This window comes from Aplidium turbinatum, chromosome 12, assembly GCF_918807975.1.
Source record: "Aplidium turbinatum chromosome 12, kaAplTurb1.1, whole genome shotgun sequence".
Lineage (NCBI taxonomy): Eukaryota > Metazoa > Chordata > Ascidiacea > Aplousobranchia > Polyclinidae > Aplidium > Aplidium turbinatum.
This window is the reverse complement of record NC_137483.1, coordinates 21,037,373-21,059,982: the sequence shown is the minus strand read 5'-3', so window position 1 is coordinate 21,059,982 and position 22,610 is coordinate 21,037,373. Positions and strand designations below refer to the sequence as shown.

General features: G+C 37.0%; 1 protein-coding gene across 1 annotated transcript in view; it reads right to left on the bottom strand.

Annotated features, from left to right (window-relative positions):
• Positions 1–11,646, bottom strand: part of LOC145780679 (uncharacterized) — a 104,452-nt gene extending 92,806 nt beyond the window's left edge. Inside the window, exons 1-3 of the mRNA XM_082592299.1 lie at positions 11,498–11,646; positions 11,345–11,406; positions 7,883–8,074 (exon numbers count right to left, since the gene is read on the bottom strand). Coding sequence (XP_082448425.1) covers positions 7,883–8,074; positions 11,345–11,406; positions 11,498–11,646 — 403 coding nt within the window. The remainder of the gene's footprint in view (positions 1–7,882; positions 8,075–11,344; positions 11,407–11,497) is intronic.
• Positions 11,647–22,610: the final 10,964 nt, after the last annotated feature.

Genomic DNA, 22,610 nt, shown 5'->3' with positions numbered 1-22,610 from the left:
AGAGACCTTCCAGAAATTCCATTAGAAGAAGACATGTTGACTGCATTGCATTTTACATATGACAACGATAATTAATCAAGAACTGGGAGATGCTGATCTACAACGATCCAGGAAGGGAGATGTTGAGGTAAATGAGCCGTGCATTGTAATTTGGGGTGCTGGGAACAAAAGAAATTGGCATCTTGGAATTTGTATGAAGAACAATGGTGATACAACTTACACAATTGAGCATTTAGAAAGGGTAAGTCATCCCAATGACAGTGGGAATCAGAGGTAGAGATATCCAAGCAGACCTGATGTCCAATGTGCTGCGTCCATACAGATAATGCCATGTAATATACTTGGTTCATGGGATATGTCAAGAAGGAATATGACATTTTTCTTGGATAACTGCCACATCATTGAGGGATAATTCAAAGCATTTTACTACAAGTAGTTTCCTACGTAGTACTATTATCATAAATCAGTATAACTAGTATACAGAACAGTATAGGTATACTTATTAAATACTACCACATACATTGATTGCTTGCAGAAGCACAGTGGGCATTGCTAGTAGTGAATCCGATATTTTTACTATGTTAACCAGGCCTGCAAATTCGTCTTCAGTGGGGCAAGAGTCAAGCGTGCTTTAAATAATGGCGAGAATGCATATTTGTTTATTTTAGTAAAAAATATCACTTTTGCGTAAGTCTAGTTGGAATCTGGCGGAGTAATTACGTGAGTGCCGGCGAAAGTGCGGCTCTAATACTCTTCTTGAGTTTGCAAGACTGTAAACCAGTGTTTCTCAACCTTTTTTAGCCATTTTACTACCCCCCAACAAAAACGATTAATTACGAAAAGCAAATATAAAACAATAAATACTACAAAAAGTGCTCAATGCAAAGCAAAAAGCCAAGCAGAGCGATATAATTACGTCAAATATAGGCTAGTTACCAGTCTCTAAAACCCTTACAGCCTGTTTTACCCTAAAAGGGGGATCATCAGAAGGTCCTTATTCAAATATAATTATATTTCTGTTTTCACCCTTTTAGGGTGAAACAGGCTGTAAGGGTTTTAGAGACTAGTAAGTAGTAACTATATTTGATGAAAAGCAAATATATATTTGCGAGTCCTATAGGCCTACTGGTAGTCAGTGTGAACCCTGGGCTTGGTAACAAAGTGCCAGTTTCTTCACATCCGGTGTAAAGCCAGTGAAAAACATTCGAAGGTCACCTCTTATGGACATGTCAAGTGGGTTTCGCTGTTTGGTATGTAGCAGAACAACACAGCTGAATCACTTTTCCACCAGGTATGAGGTAGGAAATGCTACCACGAAGATACTAGCTCTTGACGAAATCGTTTACCCTTGACGAAATCGTATACCAGTCGAAAAGCCGAGGTAATCATACCGCCCCCCCCCCCTCCTGCAAAATCAACCCCCCCTGGGGGCCGGTACCGCCCCTTTTGAGAACCCTGCTGTAAACAATGACCATCTTGAATGTCACCACTGTAAACAGTAAGGCCAATTGCTGGCTTATGGCGACATTATATACTGTATTAAATGCATTATTATCGTTAAAAGTGTCATTTTTGATTTTATGCATTCCGGACACCGTTTTTGCCGGCACTGCCTCAGTTTTTCTCCAAATTTATTGAATTATGGCTTAAAATGCTCAGGAGACAATATACTTCAAAATAGGGGTGTCACCAAAATGACCCAGAATGATAACTTTTTTAACGATATGTACAGCCTACCCCTACTGATAAATTACAAATACACTAGGAGTTTCGGCTTCTTTTTTCGTTGTTATGACCATTGTTTTAGTTTTTTTTCATTTAGTTCCATGCAAGCCATGGTTCCATGTCAAATATTTTGCTCTTCGTACACACAATATCCAATATGTTCTACAGTTTTACTTCTGAGTCAGCTATCAAAACGGTGTCGTCAGCATATCGCATGTGGTTAATGTTGTTTCCTCCGATGCTAATACCTCTTTTATTATCAATATGTATTAAAATATTTCACTGCATAATGAGAAAAGGGCAGATGATAGCGCACAGACTTGTCTTACTCCTTTTTGAATGGGTGCGTTGTCACTGCAGTCTTTATTGATCCTGGTAGCAGCTAATTGTCTGTAATTTAAATTTAGGATAATTCTTAGGTCTTTGTCGTCAATTCCAATTCGGTCGAGCATGCCTAACATTTCATTGTGTTGGACTCAGGGCCCGATTAACCATGAGGCACACGAGGCACAGGCCTCAGGCCCCCTGGTTTTGGGGGCCCCCAATTTTTTTTACATTAATACCGTAGGCGTCAATACTTTTATAGGTTTCAAGCAGTGCCGTGTCAAGGGGGGCCCGGATCCCAGGCCCACCATCTCAAGGGGCCCACAAATAATAGATTTTTGCATTTCAGAAAAGTGTTTTTTGAGTTGCTAAAGTTCACTGCATGTACTTGTCCATTAAGAAGATGATGTAGGCCCTTATTATACTAAAACATCTCAAATTTGGGCCTATTTTACAAATTTGGGCCCTAACTACACTGAAACATCTCTAAAAACACCATTGCTATCTAAAAACAAAATGCGATAAAGTTAGTAACATGTTCTGCAGAAATGTATTGGATGCAATTGAATATATGAATTCAAAAAGGGCCCAATTGCCACAAAGTGTTTTTGGCACAACTGTTTTAATTATTTTGGTCATTTACTTTTGTGGTGAAACTTCGATAATGATTACATGCTTAAACATACTGGTAAGAAGCATCATACCTAAAAAGTTCACTCATTGAGGATTCTGTGGAGAAACTATAGAGAAGTTGAAGTGCAATTGCTGTAGTTGGGCCCATTTCAAAATCAATGGAAAAATTTATAGAGTATTTTTTATGTGTTTACCAATATGTTTGAAAAATCTGGCTGTTTTTTTTTAAGTATCATTTAGAAGACATTGAAAGAAATTGGAAAGCACAAATAGTGAAATAAAAAAAAAAAAAACAACTGGAGGGCCCTTTTGAATTCACATATTCAGATTCTTTTCATCAATAAAAGTGCTTTGTTTTAAAAAATTGTAAGCTGTAAGCAAAATAGCATTTCAGATAGTTTAATTATCATTTCAATTTTAACATTTACAATACCATAATTATAAATAGTATAGCTTTGGTAGAGAGGTACTTTTTAAAAACCATAGACAGACAATCGATAACAACTTAATAACATTGAATTGCATAATTCAAAATTAATACAGAAATGAAATAGATACATAATTTCGAACGTTTTCGGCAAAACTTTCTGCCCTCTTCAGGAAAATATCTTAATTCATCTAAACAAAACAGTTATTCGTGAAATGTTAATAATAAATGACTGAAATTCAATAAAACTGCACTGACCTGCGTACAAGCAACAACTGACGAACAAACACAAAAGGTGGTAGCAATCTGTCATAATTATGCGGGAGTGTGGTCATGAGACGAGATAGTGAGCGGACAACATAACATAAAATAAACGTAAGCTAATACAAATTCAACAAAAAAGATGCCCCTCCAGCGAATAATTGTTTGTTGAGCCTGGGGTTGTGCTGCTTTATTTGGAGTGCCTCATGAATTTTAGTTTCAAACTCCGATTGACAGTTGCGAATTATTTTGAATGAATCTAATGTAAATTTGATGTTGGAACAAATACTGCAGTCATAAATGTGGTCTTTGATTGCACTGTGCTTATTGATGTCTGTTAAATTTAGGTGTTCCGTTGCTCTTGTTACCAAGTGTCTTGTGGACATACCTATGTATGTCATGTTCGTGTCGCACGAACAAGTGAATTTGTAGACAATGTTGGAACGAAGAGACTGCGGAACGGGAGATTTCAGCGAAAAATATCTACTGATTTTAAAGGTTTTGTACAGAGGAACAATGTCGATATCAAATTTACACTTAAAGAGTTTAGATAGTTTTTTAGCATATACGAGAGATTCCTTTCCTAGGAAAGGTATGGATATAGAGTTTTGGAAATTTATGACGTCAGTATTCGGTGAAGATACTGAATTGAAACGTTGTAGAACCTTATCAAAAAACTGCCCGGGATATCCATTCGCACATAACATGGATTTAATTTTGGCGATTTCATTCATGTAGTGGTATTTGTCTGAGCAGATAGAACGAGCACGATTAAGCAAACCTAACACCAACCCAAATTTCCATTTCATAGGACACACTGCGTTGAAATTTAATAATAATCCAGTGTTACTAGGTTTTCGCCAAACCCATGTGTCAAAAGTACTTTCGTTAATCTTTAGTTCAACATCCAAGAATGGTATAGTTTCTCTAGCTTTTTCCACTGTGAATTTTATGTTTTTATGTTGGGAATTTAGCACATTTAGAAAAGTTGAGCACGAATCTTCATCATCAAAAACAGCAAAAATATCATCTACATACCTAAGATAAAGTTTCGGATGGAAATCTTTAGACTCTTCAAGAACTTTTGTTTCAATATGTGCGAGGAAAAAATTAGCAATGGTAGGGCCTAATGGAGACCCCATCAGTAGATATTTTTCGCTGAAATCTCCCGTTCCGCAGTCTCTTCGTTCCAACATTGTCTACAAATTCACTTGTTCGTGCGACACGAACATGACATACATAGGTATGTCCACAAGACACTTGGTAACAAGAGCAACGGAACACCTAAATTTAACAGACATCAATAAGCACAGTGCAATCAAAGACCACATTTATGACTGCAGTATTTGTTCCAACATCAAATTTACATTAGATTCATTCAAAATAATTCGCAACTGTCAATCGGAGTTTGAAACTAAAATTCATGAGGCACTCCAAATAAAGCAGCACAACCCCAGGCTCAACAAACAATTATTCGCTGGAGGGGCATCTTTTTTGTTGAATTTGTATTAGCTTACGTTTATTTTATGTTATGTTGTCCGCTCACTATCTCGTCTCATGACCACACTCCCGCATAATTATGACAGATTGCTACCACCTTTTGTGTTTGTTCGTCAGTTGTTGCTTGTACGCAGGTCAGTGCAGTTTTATTGAATTTCAGTCATTTATTATTAACATTTCACGAATAACTGTTTTGTTTAGATGAATTAAGATATTTTCCTGAAGAGGGCAGAAAGTTTTGCCGAAAACGTTCGAAATTATGTATCTATTTCATTTCTGTATTAATTTTGAATTATGCAATTCAATGTTATTAAGTTGTTATCGATTGTCTGTCTATAATTATAAATATCCTTGACTAGTGATGTTGCGAGCAGGAAAAACCTGTCCTGTACTTTTAGCAGAAACGTTCTTCTGTATTTACTTTTTCTGAATATATGCACATGAAATTGCTCAATTATTTTCAAATACCTTATAAGCCTGGCATATCACATGTTGTACGGTACAAAACAAAAATCATTTTTAACACAAGGGACCTGTTTATTCTTGCCACTAACTTAGGCTACCATACCCTAAAAACTTTAATTAACTTGAATACCTACATAAAATTATGAAAGCTTTGCCTTGGAATGAAATAATGTTGAATAAAAATAATTGAACACCTGATCCTCAAAACGCTTTACACTGCTTTTGTTTACAAGTTACCGTACAATCACAATGTTTTCACCTTGGTTGACAGAACAAGTAATGTTGCCAGATAAAACATAAAAATAGTGAAAAACAATAATGTTATCAGATGACCAAATCTGAATGGAAATTAATAATTTCTACAGATTTGGTTTTATCCCCAGATTTTATCTGCGCGGTACCGGGCGGCAAAGCAGGGCAAAGTTAAAACAGTCAAAATTTTGTGTGGTACGATGGTATGACCGCGTCGTGACCGATAATGTTCCATTGCCAGTATTGGAGCTGGTATATAAGTCCCCCCCCCACCCCCCTTGGCAACTCATGACAAAGACAGGACTCAACCAAACATATAGGGTGAAATTACTTTACCTTTGCTTTACTGTTCACACACTTCCATCCACATGTTTTGGTCAATTCCTCTTTATCATGAGTTGCCAAGGGTGGGGGGACTTGTGTACTAGCTCCCCAGTATTTTTTTTTTATTAGAAATTGTTAACACTTTTGGCTTTCATTCCTAGCAAAGGTGTAGCTTAGAAATGATAGACCTGTGTTTGCGGTTACTTACACTTGTGTTGTTTTCTAAACTGGTGAAAAAGTCTATTGAAATGAACCACATTTCCATGTCGATGCAGTGAAAATATACACAATATTATAGGTCTGCTTGACGATAGAGGGCCCAAAATTATTCTGGCCCCGGGGCCCACAAAAGGTTTAACACACCACTGGTTTCAAGGAACTATTAATAAACTCTGCTAGTTCAAATTCAAATGTAGCCTATATTTTGCTAGTGTTTCCTGTATGAAATTAAAATGAGCTCAATTGCCAATCTGTTAGAGAGATTTTTCATCCAATAATTTTTGTAGTAAGTATAAAAGTGTTCATACTGTTAGAAAGTTGTAGGTAAATTGGCTAAATTAATATGTATGAAGTTATAGTTTTGCTTGAACTATTTTTTAGCCAATATTTCATCATTCGCAGAGACTACGTACATGGCATTGCTTTGAAAGCGATTGCCAACAGGGGCCCCTAAACTTAGCTGTGCCTCGGGCCCCCATGAGCCTTAATCAGGCCCTGGTTGGACTTTATCAAAAGCTTTTTCATAGTCGATGAAGCACAAGCACAGATCTTTTTGCATTTCGATTGATCTTTGAGCAAAGTTTTTCACAATGAAGACAGCATTCCTTGTTTTTTTTTTTATCAGGCATAAACCCATATTGGCATTTGTTTATTTGTGGGTATAATTTGCTTCTAATTCTGTTCATGGTGACTCTCAGCAGTAGTATGAGACATTAGGCTAATTGTACGATATCTTGATCAAGTTTGACACACACAAAGCTTCGAAAACTATACTAAAATAAGCTTTCTATATATTAGGAGGTTAACGGTTTGTGAGATATAGCCTACTACATGATTTTCCATTCAGGCACGTTTTAAACCTTTCAAGGGTTTGCCACCTTTTCCAGTTTATTAACGTGCTGGTAGGTCTATAATCGATTTTTGTAGTAAGTATCTTTTTCGTCCCGCACTCGTTAATGACGAAAAATAAAATGACTCATTGATTGAGTTTAACAACCTTGCTAGGTTAGCCCTGCTGCCAGACATGACAGATCAATCATGTGATTAAACAATGCTTTAACAATTGTTTAACTGTGACATAACAATAAACCATAGACCCTACATAACAAAATTTCAATCCGATAGAATCATTGTGTGTGCATAAGAGAAAATAGTAATGAATGAAATAACGCTTTTGTTTCCGTCAGTATCAGGAGGGCGGGATTAAATAATCCAACGGGCCGGATTTGGCCGCGGGCCGTAGTTTGCCCATATCTGTTATGGCGCATCATCAGTTTACTTTTTTAACAATACAGCTGTAAGAAAATGTAGTCTACTTAGCTTAGTTTAATGATTTTTCATTCAATAAACTATCCAGCCACGACAGTAAATAATGTGCTGTTTTTCACAAGCCTTAATTTAAAAAAAAATGCAACGTAGGCTCCAATTTAAATTCAAGTTTATCTAATTTGAACGCCTTAATAAGGATCATTGAATAAAATTTTGGAATGCCAGAATAACATTATCAGAAACTCAAAATTTCATTTGTTTTTTCTGAAACAGCAAGACAAAGCGGAAGTAAACATTTTTATGGTAAAAATTATTTTTCATCACTTTTGCTATCGACAAGTGTTTGGCAAGCTTAAAGCAAGGCAATTGCATCAGGCAAAGTTTTTAAAACACTTTTTTCTCTGCTGCATGCATTAAACTGTTGTTAGCTTCCTCTAACGATTGCACTTAGCCAACTTAAAAAACGTAAGATTAAACACTTACTGCACTCAGGTAAATTAGTATTCGCCATAGATATTGACCAAGTCCCATCGTTCTGACACCTTGTTGGGGTACTGGGTACTGTTTCTCCGGCATTGCATACGTATGATACTTCTTCATTTATCATATAAACACGATTGGTGTCACGTGGGGGTACTTGACTAGAGAAATCCAACACATCGGGCGGGCCGCAACCTTAAAAGTACATAAAAACGCTTCAACATAGAATAAAAATATATTTTTGATTTGAAGCACAAGTTAATTTTAAGATGCAGTTATTTCTTGAAGAGGTGAGGCTACATTTCACAAGCAACATCCCTGTATACTACTCAAAAAGTTTTAAAAACTTAAAAATAAACATTATAACAATGGGTAAGTATAGCAAAACAAAGCCGTCATTTTGAAATCCGGTCTCACAGGTAACAACGGCGTAATATATAATTAACCTGACGTTGAATTTAAACTATCATTTTCATTTTTGTTATGTTCATACAACAACAACGTGTGGTATTTCTCGTGGAGCACAGTATTTATCATTAATATCTATGCTCTTAAATGTTTCTTTTAAAGATCACCTACTAAATTACTTAAGACTACCTAAGATTCTAAATGTCATATAAGACTAATACATTGATCCATCATCCAATAAACGCATCTGTAGTAAAACATGGCTATATTCACGTTTCTAATTTGGCCTATTTACAAACTCATACAATATGCAAAATACGAAAAAACCGCATAACAGACAAAAGTGAAAATTTTTGCGCAATTCTTCCAGAGAGTCTTGGTTTATCTGAATTTGGCAAACATTTTTGAAAAAATAATTTACTAAAAGTAGCCGACAGTTGATATGATCTTCCATGGTCAACTACCCAACAGATAGAAAAATAACCTGCTATCCTTAACCTTGATCAAAGTAGCAAAACACACCATTATCCAAAACAATTATCTAATAAAACTATTTTGTTTTTGTGAACCAACCCAGCAAACTGCCACTTGAAGTGGTTGACTGTCTCGTATATCATTAATATAAGCCTTGTGAATTACTTAACAAACAGTTTAACAGCCTTGTTTTTTTAATCATAAATCGATTTTTCGCCATCACTGCATCGCCATCAAGAGATGAAAATTAAACAGGGTAGCCTTTGATTGCAATGAAATTGTAGGACAGCTAAGAGCAAAGCTAGATTACATGTGGACGGGAAAATCATTTCAATACAAACTTAAGTGAATTTTGGGCCTCGGCAAAAATAGGTTTGAAATGCATTGTTATAGCGGAAAGCAGAGGACAATATAAACGGATTTTAAAATTTTTTGCTGTAACAAAATTATAAAAAACACAATCCAAAGTTTGTGCAAATGGTGGTTGCAATAGTCCATCAAAGTTAATTGGTGGTACAGAACTTGAATATGGTGAGAAGGTTTATCTTTGCTCGAAGCTGCAATACTTTTCTACTGGCTCTCTTCAGGCACTTATCGTCAGAGTAATAGTAATTTTATGGTTTATTTATTGTAGCTCCACAACTGCTCTCGCTTAGCGACAGAACCTGTTTACAATTTTTTTTTTATCAAATTACAATGTTACCACATTATTACCTGACTTATTCTCACTACGGTTTAAAACATCAAGCTGAAGAAAGCTTCTAACTCATCCAAAACCAACTACTGATGAACCTGTGATTGCTTACAACGCAATTATTTGTTCAGTGGGATTTGAAGAATATAACGACCATCGATAAACCTATGTTTTATGATTTCTAAAGGTACTTTCACTTTATTTTTATGTTTAAATTTGACGTGACGAAATAATAATCAATTATTTAGGTTATATATACTTAAGTAAAATCTGTAAATGTCTAAAATGAATAAGCATTGCATTAACAATAAACCGAAAAATCAGCCAATCTTTGCAAAAATACAAAAAAAAACGTAAATGCTTTCTGCATAATTGTTTTTCCAGTGTTAAGGTGAAAAATAATTTCAGACTATTCATTATATTACTCCCGTGATTTGTCACAACCTAATATCCGCCATTTTCAAGTTTTCGAGATAAACGACTTTTTGTGTTTATAGCTGTAAAATTAACAAGGTAAAACACTCGAAGTTGACTTTTGGAAGGCTGGAGCGGACAACCAAACAAAATTTTTAAGAATGAAATTTGAGCCAGATTTTTGTTTGTTTATTAAAATATGGCTTTTTTGGTTTTGCCAGATAACTAGTTATAAAAAAAGTATTAGGTTTGTATGATAAAATCTAATATATACTCTAGATGTGGACTTTAACCGCCTTATTGACTTATTTAATGTTATGTTTTTGTATGATAAAGTCTCATATAAGCTAAATGTTGACTTTGACCACACTATGTTGGCTTTGTAAGCCTAAATCAAACCTAAAGTACCGGAAAGCCTCTGGATTTCTCCCAGAACTGTGTATCATTTCATCACTGTCATCTCTAGATGACTTTGCTGATATCACAAAAGCCTGCTAGGTTAAAGGCTATTGCTGACTCAAAATTAGTTGCTGGTAGCCTACTTAATAACCATGCCTTCATTTAAGGCAGAGGTGACGAACCTGCGGGCCGCGTGCGGCCCGTCAAAGAGTTTTGTGAAGCCCGCAAAACGATTTGACAATCGCTCATGCATTAAAGACAAAAGACATCTCAAAGCTGTTTTATGCATTCACTGGTACACCTTTCCTTTGCTATTTTCTTGCCCTAAACACTAACTTTCAAGGTTTAAAGTTAGAAAATAGGAAAGCTATAAGACAAAGTTGTTCACTATTCACCAACTTCACCTTGTATTTTTGGTCGATTCCAATCTATGACGTCATATAATTTTGACAAGCGCTAAGTTGTGTGGCCCGATAACTCATGCGTAATTGACAAAGTGGCCCGCGACCGCAAAAAGGTTCGTCACCCCTGATTTAAAGTGCAACTGCACGATCGAATTAACATTGGTTAGAATCCATTGCCAAGACATCCAGTACGGGTTGAAAAACTTACTTCCTTACAATTGAGGCCCACAGCCAAGAAACCAACCGTTTTCCCACGCTCTCTAACGCTTCTCTCTCACGCTACCTGGAAGTGACAAACTCGTCTACGCCACCTAGCGATATGACGTCACGTGTAGTCGAACTTAGTGGAGACTAAACTAGACGCGATAGGTAAATGCGCAAATTTACAAGGTATCTATAAGGAAGACGCATCTTTCAGCCAGTATATTATACAAATTTAGTTGTTGATGCCTGTGTGCCAGGAGTGGTTTGCGATGCCCATCGCCGAAGGCTAGTTTCGTAGATTGGAACCGGCAATCTTGGTTATATCGAAAAGATTTTGTATTGTACAATAACGCTTCAACAATCATCGGGGCTATTTTCTGAATCCAGCATAATCCCCATCGTCGCTAGGGTATTTCCTGCGAATAAAAGAGACAATGCAGGATGGCAGCACGACTCTGTTCGACTTGCCCAGAACTTCTCCATCCAACAGCCACTCCTGCACGTGCCTATAAGCGACCAGCCTGAATTGCCTGAGAGAAATAACAGCTTCGTTAAGTATGAATGGAACAATTATGCAATTAGCTTTTGAAAGGCTGTTGAACAGTAAACAAGATTACTCACTCATTTGACAACTTTCCATTGCGTTGTCTGGGCTTGTCATCTTTTTCCCAATTTTCTCTATCAACCCTGAAGAAGGTTTGTAGGACTGCTGGATTGACCAGTGCATGGAAGTCGTCCAACAGAGTGATGCAAGAGGTGCTCTCCGCCATGCCATTGAGCACCCTAACACACTGCCCGATTTCATGGCAGAAGACACATTCCTCCGCACCCAACACAACAATTTTGTGTGACAGATAGAGCAAATTTTCACCATTTTAAATATTTAGCTCAGAACTACAATAATCTAAGAAATGAAGTTGCTAAAGAAATTTTTTCTTTTAAAAGTTCATTTTTTCAGGAGATACATTTGAACGAAAGACTTGAAACTTACAAGAATGTTACATAACATTGGTTAAGACGTACCTCGCATGCTTTCCTTATGGGCCTGTGACAGCTTTGGTCAGTCTCTTAAACCAACAATCTCAATAAACAAGACAACAGACCTGGCTTATTTTTTCAAACTTGAGATTGCAAAGAGCCTATACTACTTGCTTTCACATAAAAAGCACGTGCAACAAGATAGAAGCAGCGAAAAAAAGTCTCTTCCCTCTAAGACAGCGTTTCTTAACCGGGGGTGCTAGCACCCCTTGGGGGTGCTGGAATTGACTTTAGGGGGTGCTAAATGCATGCAGTATAATATCAAAAAATGCCCTTTTACTTTTCTGCATTTTTTCGTCTTTCTGCCAGTATCAGCAGATTCGCAAATGGAGTGACGAATATGTCAAGTATGGCTTTACTGTATTCCTGGACAATCGAGGAGGACCAGACCGGGCACAGTGTATGACCTGCCATTTCGTCTCTTGCAACTCAAATTTGAAGCCTGCTAGACTTCGGCAACACCAGTTGAAGCATCCAACCGCAGAACGTGAACAGACTCTCGTTACCCTTTTTACATTGCTTTCCTTTCAATAATGCAGGCCAAAGTTCAATGGCGGCACCGAAATTTTGACATGCTTTTTGCTCGCTGGCGGTATATTTTATAGTGAAGTTTCTTGTTGTTTAACAAACTGTGCTGTCGTTTCAAGAGAGTTGATTCACTTACATATGGTTATTGAATTTCTGTTGGAAAATGAAAGTCAAATACCAAATCATGAATCAAAACAGCAGTACAGTTTGTTAGACAACAATAAAAGACATCATTACAAAGTATATCGCCGTCGATGTGAAAGCATGTCAAGATTTCGGCCTCTACTAAACTTTTGGCTGGCACTGTAGTAGTTGTATGTTAATGATAGTTAGGGGGTGCGAGACTGTTCAAGCTTGTTTACAGGGGTGCTAGAGTCAGAAAAGGTTAAGAAACGCTGCTCTAAGACGAAGACAACCAAAGGACTTGCAAAACCGCGCTCCGAGGTCTGACTACAAGTGACGTCATAAACCGCGTGTTGCGCAATGCAATCCTCTATTGCAGGAACGTGGCCAAAAATACAAGCGCGTGGAAAACCATGGTTTTGATAATTTTTATTGAGATAAATATAACCTTAAAATGCAAGGGCGAGGTTGGTATTTATAGATTGAAACATGCTCTTTCAGATAATGTGAGGTCAAAGTCATCGTGCAGTTGCACTAAGGCTTCCGTACTACAATGGCTCATTGGCTGTACAGCATCCGGGACGGTTGATTAAAAATGACCAAACACACTGAGTAGCGTACTCCCGGGCCTCTGCTTTAAAATCTTAATAATCAAATGCAAGCTAAGCTATTTAGAGTACGGTACCGTAAAGTCCACGAAGCCATCAATACACCAGTAGGCTACGAAAAATCAAACTGATCGGCGAGACGTAAATGATACGGCATTTAATGAAAAGAAAAGCTAGTGCATTCGGATGGACATTTTTAGGCTAGCCTACATAATTAAGCTTAGTTAGTGCTTGACAACATTTTCGCCTAATCTACTTTATCAAACGCTTTTAAATCCGCTTCATGCAACTCAAGAGATGTAAGATGTTGTGAAATAGCTTGTTGCAATTGCTTCTGAAATTATGGCTGTCACGTGACTATATCCTGTTACGTGATTGGAGTAGATGAATATGTTAGGTTTCAGAAAATTATTCTTGCACAGAATAGAATGTGTTAGGTTTTACCCACCAATTATCTCGAAAACCATACTACATTAGGGCACAAATTTTTGTCAGGAGATGCATGAAGTCTTTAAACGAAAAAAAATGCAAAAAAGTCATTTTCGACAAAATGGCGCATATTAGGTCTACCAAAATCACGGGAGATTACATACCTTGACAGTTTTCCAAAGTACAGCTTTCAGAATCAAATGATTCTCCAGGACGACAAGTTGTACCATACAGACAATTTCTGGTGCGTAATCGCACCGCATATTGACACGTGCCCATACAACTTTCCCAGTTTTGCCAATCAGCCCATTCTGGAAAAAAAAGTATTGCAAGTTTTGTTGTACGGGGGATGTGAGACGTATGGATGCTATAGGACCAATGGAACATCGGATTATTTAGCCCTCTGTTAAATATACAGATTTTTTTTTATTGGAAAACGAGTTTTTGATCTCTGTAGGCTATGTAGGGAATTTTTTTTAGTCTGATTAAACCAATACCCAAAAGTTGTTGCGAATTGACAAGTAAAAGTATTAACTTTAATGACGAATACAAGTTTAGCCTACCCAAACTGAGCTTACACAAGTTAAAATGTCGTTTTTTATTTATTGGCTATGTGGGACCAATTGAACAGACTATTCCAAAGCGTTTTATCGGTCCCTTGTCTTTTAGGTTGAGCTTACTTTTAAGCCAAATAAATCAAAAAGGTCTATTTTCTGAACAACAACTGTAGAAAACTATAACTGGTGATTTTTTTTTCAAATACAATGAATCTAATCTACATTGTACGTTTGTTTATTTATTTTTTTTCAATTTGTATTTCTTTTATATTTATTTGAAAGACTCAAAAACAATACTTCGTTTGTGGCTCTCCTGTTTTGTTCGCTGAACATGTTTTGCAAATGATACAAAAAAAATAATTTAATTGCCAGATTGCATGTTTTACAGGAGTGTTAAAATACTGTCCAAAGACCCCATTGGGTGTTCTATTGGTGACACATAAATGGGACCTTTGGAAGACTTAGCAACTTTTTAAGCTTTCTTGTCAAGTTAAAAAAAAGTTAAAAACTACACTATTAAGTTAAAAAAAAGAAAGAAAATTAATTAGTTGTGTAATGTATATGCAGGTTACTACCACAACAATGTAGAAAAAAAATCAGGAAATTTTAATTCAAATTGTAGACAAGGTGGCCAATTAACAAAAACCGTTCCATGGTTCCATGCGTACAAAAGCAAGGCTAGTGTGATTTCTAATAACGCATCTAGTGACATTATGAAAGTAGTGAAATTTTAACTGAAAAAAAATGATCTAAAAGTGTTAGATAAGCGCTCGACTTTGCTAAAATGAAAAAAAATACGTCAAAACTAAGCAAAGTTAGTCCAATTCTTAAGGTATACGATTCAGCAATGCACTTCAAGAAGAGCTTTTCATTTACCGACAGCTGCTGGATAGAATAACTCATAGACAAACAGCAGTAGCCCACACAAGCGGAAAACTTCACTCTGTCAACCTCGTTGACCCGACCTGTGGCAGTGAGTAGTTTTTACTGCAATGAAGTAGTTTTCTCTTTCTAGAAGTAGTTTTCTCTTTCTAGAAGTAGTTTTACTTCCTTTACTTGGTTTTTATTTCTTAAATAGTTTTTACTTTCTTGAACAGGTGCCTTGTTTTGTTTTTTATTTTAAAAATTATTTCTACAAATATGCGAAACTTATAGATATTATAAAATAGAATGAAAAAAAAAGTAATTTGAAGCATACTGTTTATCAGGACAACAGACCATTTGTCAATGAGAGTTTCTAATACACCTTAAAAGTTTCAACGTTCAGCAATATTTAATGACTGTCAGTATTTTTGACAGGAGATGCTTTTGAAATGATTTCAGGGGCACTGAAGCTGTTCAGTGGCCCTTTAGGCTTGAGAAAATCATTTAGTATTCTATAGCCGTAGATTAACTCCTTCGCATTCATTGTATGTTTTTCGGAGACAATCTATGATTTTTTGGAAAAAAAAATTATCGTCCAGGTATATTTTACCAGTATTTTTGTATTATTTCTTTCCTTCGAGTAGTTTTTCCCCCCTTGGAGTAATTTTTATTTTCTTGAAGCAGTTTTCACTTCCTTTACGGAGTTTTACTTTCTTAAATAGTTTTTATTTTCTTGGAACAGGTGACTTGTTTTGTATTTTATCTCTACAATATTTTGCTTGTTTGTCAGTCCAAAACTGGTGGCAACTTTACCATAATAACTTTTGTAAGCGCATGTAAAGCATAAACTAATCAGAAGCGGTGTTGTCTCAGACATTAGGGTCGAATGCAGAAAGGTAGCTCAAAACTAGTTTTAAGCAAGCCGGGCTTAAATAGTGGCTTGAGCCGAGTTTTGCGCTGCAGAAACTATTCTTACTTTAAGCTTAGCTTAAAACTCGTTTCATTTCAGGTTTTGAGCCACCAATTTAAGTCGCCAAAAATGGCGACTTAACAGCGGCAGATCTTGACTTAAGCATTTTTGCAAACTGGATTTCAAAGGATTCCGGTGAAGTTGTGTGTTCGGTGGAAGTTCCTGGCCATGATGCGAAAATATTTGCAATGCGTAATTCTGCATCAACAATGCACTGGGTATTTATTGAGAAATCGCCTTTCCTGTTCCAGAAAATTTCAGCGTTTTCACCAATTGCATCTATCACACAAGGAAAATAGGCAATACCATAAAACTTCTGTTTGGTATTTAGAATTTCTGCTGGCGATGATGGAAACTTTATGTATGTGTTTTTCCTTGCAACAATATATGCTGAAAATTTTTTTACTATACGCAGGGCCGTAGCGGCGTAGCCAGACTGCAGAGCAAGGGGGGCCAAATTTTTTTTAGGGGGGGGCGAAAAAATTTAAATGGGCAAAGTCATTATATTTGTAGCTGTTGCTCGAGAATGTTTGGATTTTGCCAGGGGGGAAAAGGCCCCCCTGGCCCCCGGCTGGCTACGGGCCTGACTGTACGGCATACAGTCGTTTGGTGACATTGAATCAAGTCACCATCACTCCGTTTAAAATGTCCAGTTGCATAGAATCTTAAGGTAACAAGCAACTGTAGCATTGGTGAGAGGGATTGACTTCGCTCTGTGAAACTATCGGATAGTTGCTGGCACAGTTCTACTACAACAGCTTTGCTAAATCTGTAGCGTGCATGAAACTGGTCATCATCATAATAGTCAAATGGATTTTGTGCATCCCTAATCATCCTGCGTGATAAGTTAACCGTTGGTTCTTCATCTTCAATGAATCTTTTAAGCAAGTCTAATGTCTCCATAAAGTATGTTATTGCTAAAAAGTAAACCGTTTTCAGGTAAAAAATAAACAAATGTTTGTTATCCTCCTCTTGCTAGCAAGCAAAATATTGGATGCATGATTAACCAATGCTTATCACTTCGGCAATTTTATGTTTTTGTTGTAAAAACTATTTCCAAAGTATACCTGCAGAGGCTGTAGTGCAGCATGCAGGTGAGCTATTTTATGGCTATACATTCAGTAAGATGAGGCTCTGCCTTTCTACAACCATCTTTTATCAACGAAGTTCTCTAGATATAAAAAAAAAAAAAAAAACTCTACTTGTACAAGTTGCTGTTTGTTCATACTTGCTCGTTGCTTTTTTTTTCGCTCTTGTAAAGAATAATCCCTCTCTAGCCATTATGTAAACTTCAATAATAATTCTAATTCTTGTTTTTATTAATACCCTTCCCTATTTAGCCCCTTGACAAACCTCCAGATATTTATGGTTCACTGCCATTTTTCATTTAGCCTACAAAGTTGTAAAAAAACAACTGCTACTTGTAGCCTACAAATTGTTGTCTACTTATGCTTGCTATAGTTGCTGTCAATATATGCTTGTCTTGTAACAGGCTACTAAGTACTAACTTGCTACCACCAACTGGAAACTGCGTTTCAAATTCAATTGTGATGTAACAAAAGATATTATGATGTCATTAATAAAGCATCCCTATTTACACGAACAACTTTCTAAACTGACAATTACTTTATTTGTCGGGTAGGTTTCAGAAATCGCCATGGCAAGTCGAGTGACGTCACACTTTGCGTCAAAAACGTGGCTTAAAACCAGTTTTATGATGAAGCTCAGCTCAATGAGTGGCTTGGCCAAGCGACCTTGCAAATTAGTTTCTGCAGCGCGCTCAAGTTTTAAACCGAGCTTGACTAAAACTCCGCTTGCCTGAGAAGAGCTTGGCGTTAAGCTAGGTTTATTTTGAGCTACCTTTCTGCATTCGACCCTAAGTAAATGACTGGTAGAGGTGAACCAGAGAAAAAGCGCAAACAGTTCTGATAAAAAGTTAGTGAACTTTCCGTCGTAGTCAGCGTGTCTAGAAGGTTAGGGCAAGGGAATACAACCGATGGCGTGAGTTCGATTCCCACCCTCGTCATAACTCTTTTTTGTTCTGTAATTACCAAACAACGTTCAAAGCACTGATCAAATCTCTGAGTCACAATTGGACGGTAGCCACTTAAACCATGCTTTGGTTTGGTTCATACAATCTCTTACAAAAGTTGTTAGCCTACGTTGCAGTGGCCCCAACTAACCTCACTGCTCTGTTGGTTGTAGACAAAATCTTTAAATTATTTACTGCTAATTTACATAATTCTCTGTATAGCCGAGTGGCGAGAGCCTTGGTCCGGCGTTCCAAAGAACACCGGTTCGACACCACTCAATAGCAAGCGACTGTGTCCCTTGCAATACATTTAAAAACCTGCCTTAGAATGAACACGAAAAATACCTTCCTTCATTCAATCTAAATATTCAACCACTGGATAAGACAAAAAAATCTCTGTTCAATTATTGCAGCATTTTCACCAATAACAATACTTACTCAATAGATTGAGTTTCGCTTCTAACAGCATGATCGTTGCTACTATGTAGATTCTACATAATGATTAGTGAAGTAGCAACGGTCAAGCTAATCTACATAGTGAAGTAGCAAACATAGTTTCCTAGTCATGTGCTTCGTCATAGCAACTGTGTCCCGAAAGCTGGTTCATATCGCTACTACCACAGCAAACTCGCAGCATCAGGCTAAAACAGGTTGCTAATATCTACATTGTGAAATGTGCTTACTGTATACCTACACAATTTAACACTTTGACAAATTCATTTTTTAATTTCTGCCCCTTCATCGCTACAATTTTTGGAAAACTTTAACTAAAGACCTTGTTTATAGCTTTTATTGAAAAACACTGCGTCATGCTCTAATTAAGTAAAATCAAATTAGTTTTGATCAGCGTATATACCAGCGCAATGCACCGATATTTAAATTATATTACGTTGTAGTAAACTTACCAGGGCATATTTGCGTATTGCATGGTCTCGACTCGGTCAAGGGACCACTACAAGGAACACTGAGAAGACATACTCTTCTTCTCGTTTGTGTTCCTCCTCCACAAGTTACATCGCATTGCTCATATCCAGTCCAACGGGAAAATTCTAAAATAAAAAAAGTAATTTTCTGTTAAACCTCAATTCAAGAAATATTTAAACAAGTTTCCAGTTTTATTGAATTTCTGACCATCAAAGCCAAAATAATACTTGTCGTATCGTAGAAGAATCAAGTGACAAAACACAACAGACAGAGCGTGCTGGGGACCAAAATGGCAACGTACAGCGATAGACACGTGTTTCGCCCATAAGGCTGGGCTCGTCAGTATCGCACCACTAATTCATGCCACAAGAGTATTCGACCATCGTCTTTAGTTCAATTTTTCTATACCTTATTGGTTGATTTGAATGTGGCCTAGGCTTATGCTCATGCTTAGGTTTTACGATATCATATTTCATACCGTTAGCTTTCAAAAACAATTGAAAAAAGTTTTGGGAATATTCATGTTTGGTACATTTTTGTTGAAGATACCAAACAGCTTCTTGTTGATCCTCTGACAGTTTCCTCCCCGTTTGTTTGTTTTACAACATCTACTCTATAATTCGAGCGGTTGCAATTTTTAACAAGTTGTTGCAAATTTAACAAGTTTTGTCGAAATTTTTCTTGTTGCTGGAGATAATAATGTAGCTTAGGTGAGAATCGCAAAATTGTTATTCTTTTTCGTTTGAAGAACGGTAAGCGTAGCATCACCATACTTCTTCACAGCCCGATCCTTCAGTTGTCGCACTGTTACACTCATTTCATATTTATCAAACTAGCAACAAAATTAAAGCAAAGGCAGCTTACTAAAAACCATGACTAAAATTTGAAAAGAAGTGAGTCTGAAAGTGAAACAAATTTTTAATTGTATCTTTAGTTATTTTCTAAGGTATAGTTTCATTAACTTGAGCCGATACACATTCATTCCTATCGTTAACTTAAATCGTAATTATCTCCCAACCAAAAGCGCGACACGTGGCAGCATACCCTGCGCGGCTGATGACACTAGTTCGCACGCTATTAACAATTGATTTTCAATCATTATCGTGGGCTTGGAAGCTTGTAAGAGAGCTTTATCCTGGCAAGTTTGCATACGTCCAGAGACTTTCAACCACTGACACAGGCCCGCTCACCGAGATTGACACAGTGGAGTTTCCGATATTTGTTGAAGTGTTGTTGCCGGGAAATTGTTTCATCGACTAGGTGGTTTCAATGGTTTTAATAATTAATCAAGGTCTTGTAAACTAAACCAGACCAATTTTACAAGCACTTTCACGCAGGAAAGTAAAATAATTTTCAAGAATTGTAGAGCAAGCGTGTTTTAAATAGTGAGTGTAAGAGTAATACTGTAGAGCAGTGGTTCCCAACCTGGGGTTCGCGGACCCCTTGGGGGTCCGTGAGAAAGCATTTGGGGGTCCATGATTACCTTGAGGAATTTTGGAAAAAAAAATTTGTTCTATATGCACGGATTGAGCACCAGCTATGCTCGGGAACAAATTTGGATTTGCTGCTTTAGTAAAAAACGAAGCTCCTCGCGTGGTTGTTACCCATTGCTTCTTGCACAGGTACGCCTTGGCAGCAAAAACTTTACTACCGTAGCGATTCTCAAAGAAATTCTGACGAATTGCGTAAAAGTCGTTAATTTCATCAAAAGCAGAGCTGTAAACCACCGTACTTTCAAAGCGCTCTGTCAAGAAGTAGAGTCAGATGACGGAGTAGGCCTTGTACGTTGGTTATCTAGAGAAGTTTTAAAACGACTGCAGCAGCTAAAACATGAAGTATCAACTCTTTTGAAAGCAAAAAGAAGTCCCCTCTCAACATTGTTCGAGAGTAAAAGTTTTCTATGCGGCATGGCCTATACGGCCTTAGCCGATATGGCCTTAGCCGTCATGGCCTTAGACGAGCATATATAGATGGCATGGCCTTAGCCGATATTTTCGGTCATATTAACAATGTTAATCGTGGCATTCAAGGACCAGGTGTGACAATAATTGATGCAACTGAAAAACTGAAAGCGTTTTTAGCCAAGTTGCCGGTTTAGAAACGCAGATTGGAAGCAGGTAATTACGCTAACTTTCCAATGTTAGAAGATCTTATCCTGATGGATGAAACTCAAAGAGAACGTACTCTTTTGATCTCTATGAGAGAAAAATTTTGCGCACACTTGGAAACCCTGCAAATCTCATTTCAACGTTATTTTAATCTAGAACACCTGTCGAACGAATTTGAAACATGGATTCGAAATAATTTTCTTTTTGACTTGAACAACATTAGCGATGACGATCTCAGTAAAGATGACCTAATTGATTTGAGATCAAAAGATTTATTACGCATTGAGTTTCATTCAAAAACTGTGGAAGAGTTTTGGTGCTCACAACTGCAAACCTACCCATTCTTGGCAAAGCAAGCGATTATTGTTTTGTTACCATTCATAACCACTTAACATTTGCGAGGCAGGATTCTCAGCTCTTGTTACAATAAAAACAACATCGAAATCGCCTGGACAGTGGACGTTGAAGATGACATGCGTGTTGCATTGTCAAAAACTCAACCGCAGTTCAGTCGTTTAGTTCAGGAAAGGCAACAACAACCATCTCATTAAATTTGCTTACGTTGAAAAAGTTTCGGCATGGCACTTTGGGTCACCTTAATATTCAAATGCTGCTGACATTTCTTGAACAATGCATTCATTTTCTTATTTGAGCATCTGTTTAACCTGATATTTGCCGCAGGAGTCACAGCGGCAATGCAATATGACACCATACAGTAGTTGGGTAGCATAATTATTACAATAGTCAATAGTAGCCTACTGTGATTGAACTGACTCGTGTGAACATAAATTTCTTTGCAATAGTCAGTAGTATGTTAATTGAGTTTCAGGCAAAATGTAGGTAGGGGTCCGCAGAATTAATAATTTGTTTAAAGGGGTCCGTGACAACAAAAAGGTTGGAAACCACTGCTGTAGAGCTTTGATTTGTAGTTCAAATAGTAAAAAAAATAATAGGCTACTGTACAATACTTCAAATATTGCTCACTCCACACTCCACTGGTTAACAAATTCATCAATCTATTCCAGTATTGATAAATGCATGGGTGAAATGTGCGTGGCATACTTTAGAGAAAGATAGGGAAACCTGGGACGGAGTTTTGAATTTTGCTGAAAGATTACACTGTGCTGCTTTAATTTTAAGGTTACTAAAGTATTGACGGTACTTAGTGTACTTTTTGATGCTGAATCCAAAACTGTTATCCGTTTTCTTCCATCAGGTCTAATTTTTTGGCAAATTGCATTTGAAATTTTCGACAACTGCTGCTTTCAGCGTCTTGCGATTGAGATTTGTGATGTCATAAAAATGATTTAGCAAATGAAGTAAGTTTTGATGAAACTTCAGTGACATCACAATGAGAAAAACATGACGAATGCACCCGATGCTTGAAAAGTTAAACATATGAACTGGTTTTTACAGGCTGCGTTAGTGTGCAGTTAAGATGATAGTTATTGTATTTTATTTGGAAATTAGCTATGTAAAGACTTATGTGCACTCAATACTTTACCACGTCAGTATATTTGACACGTTTGTGTAATAATGATAAGTTTTGTTTT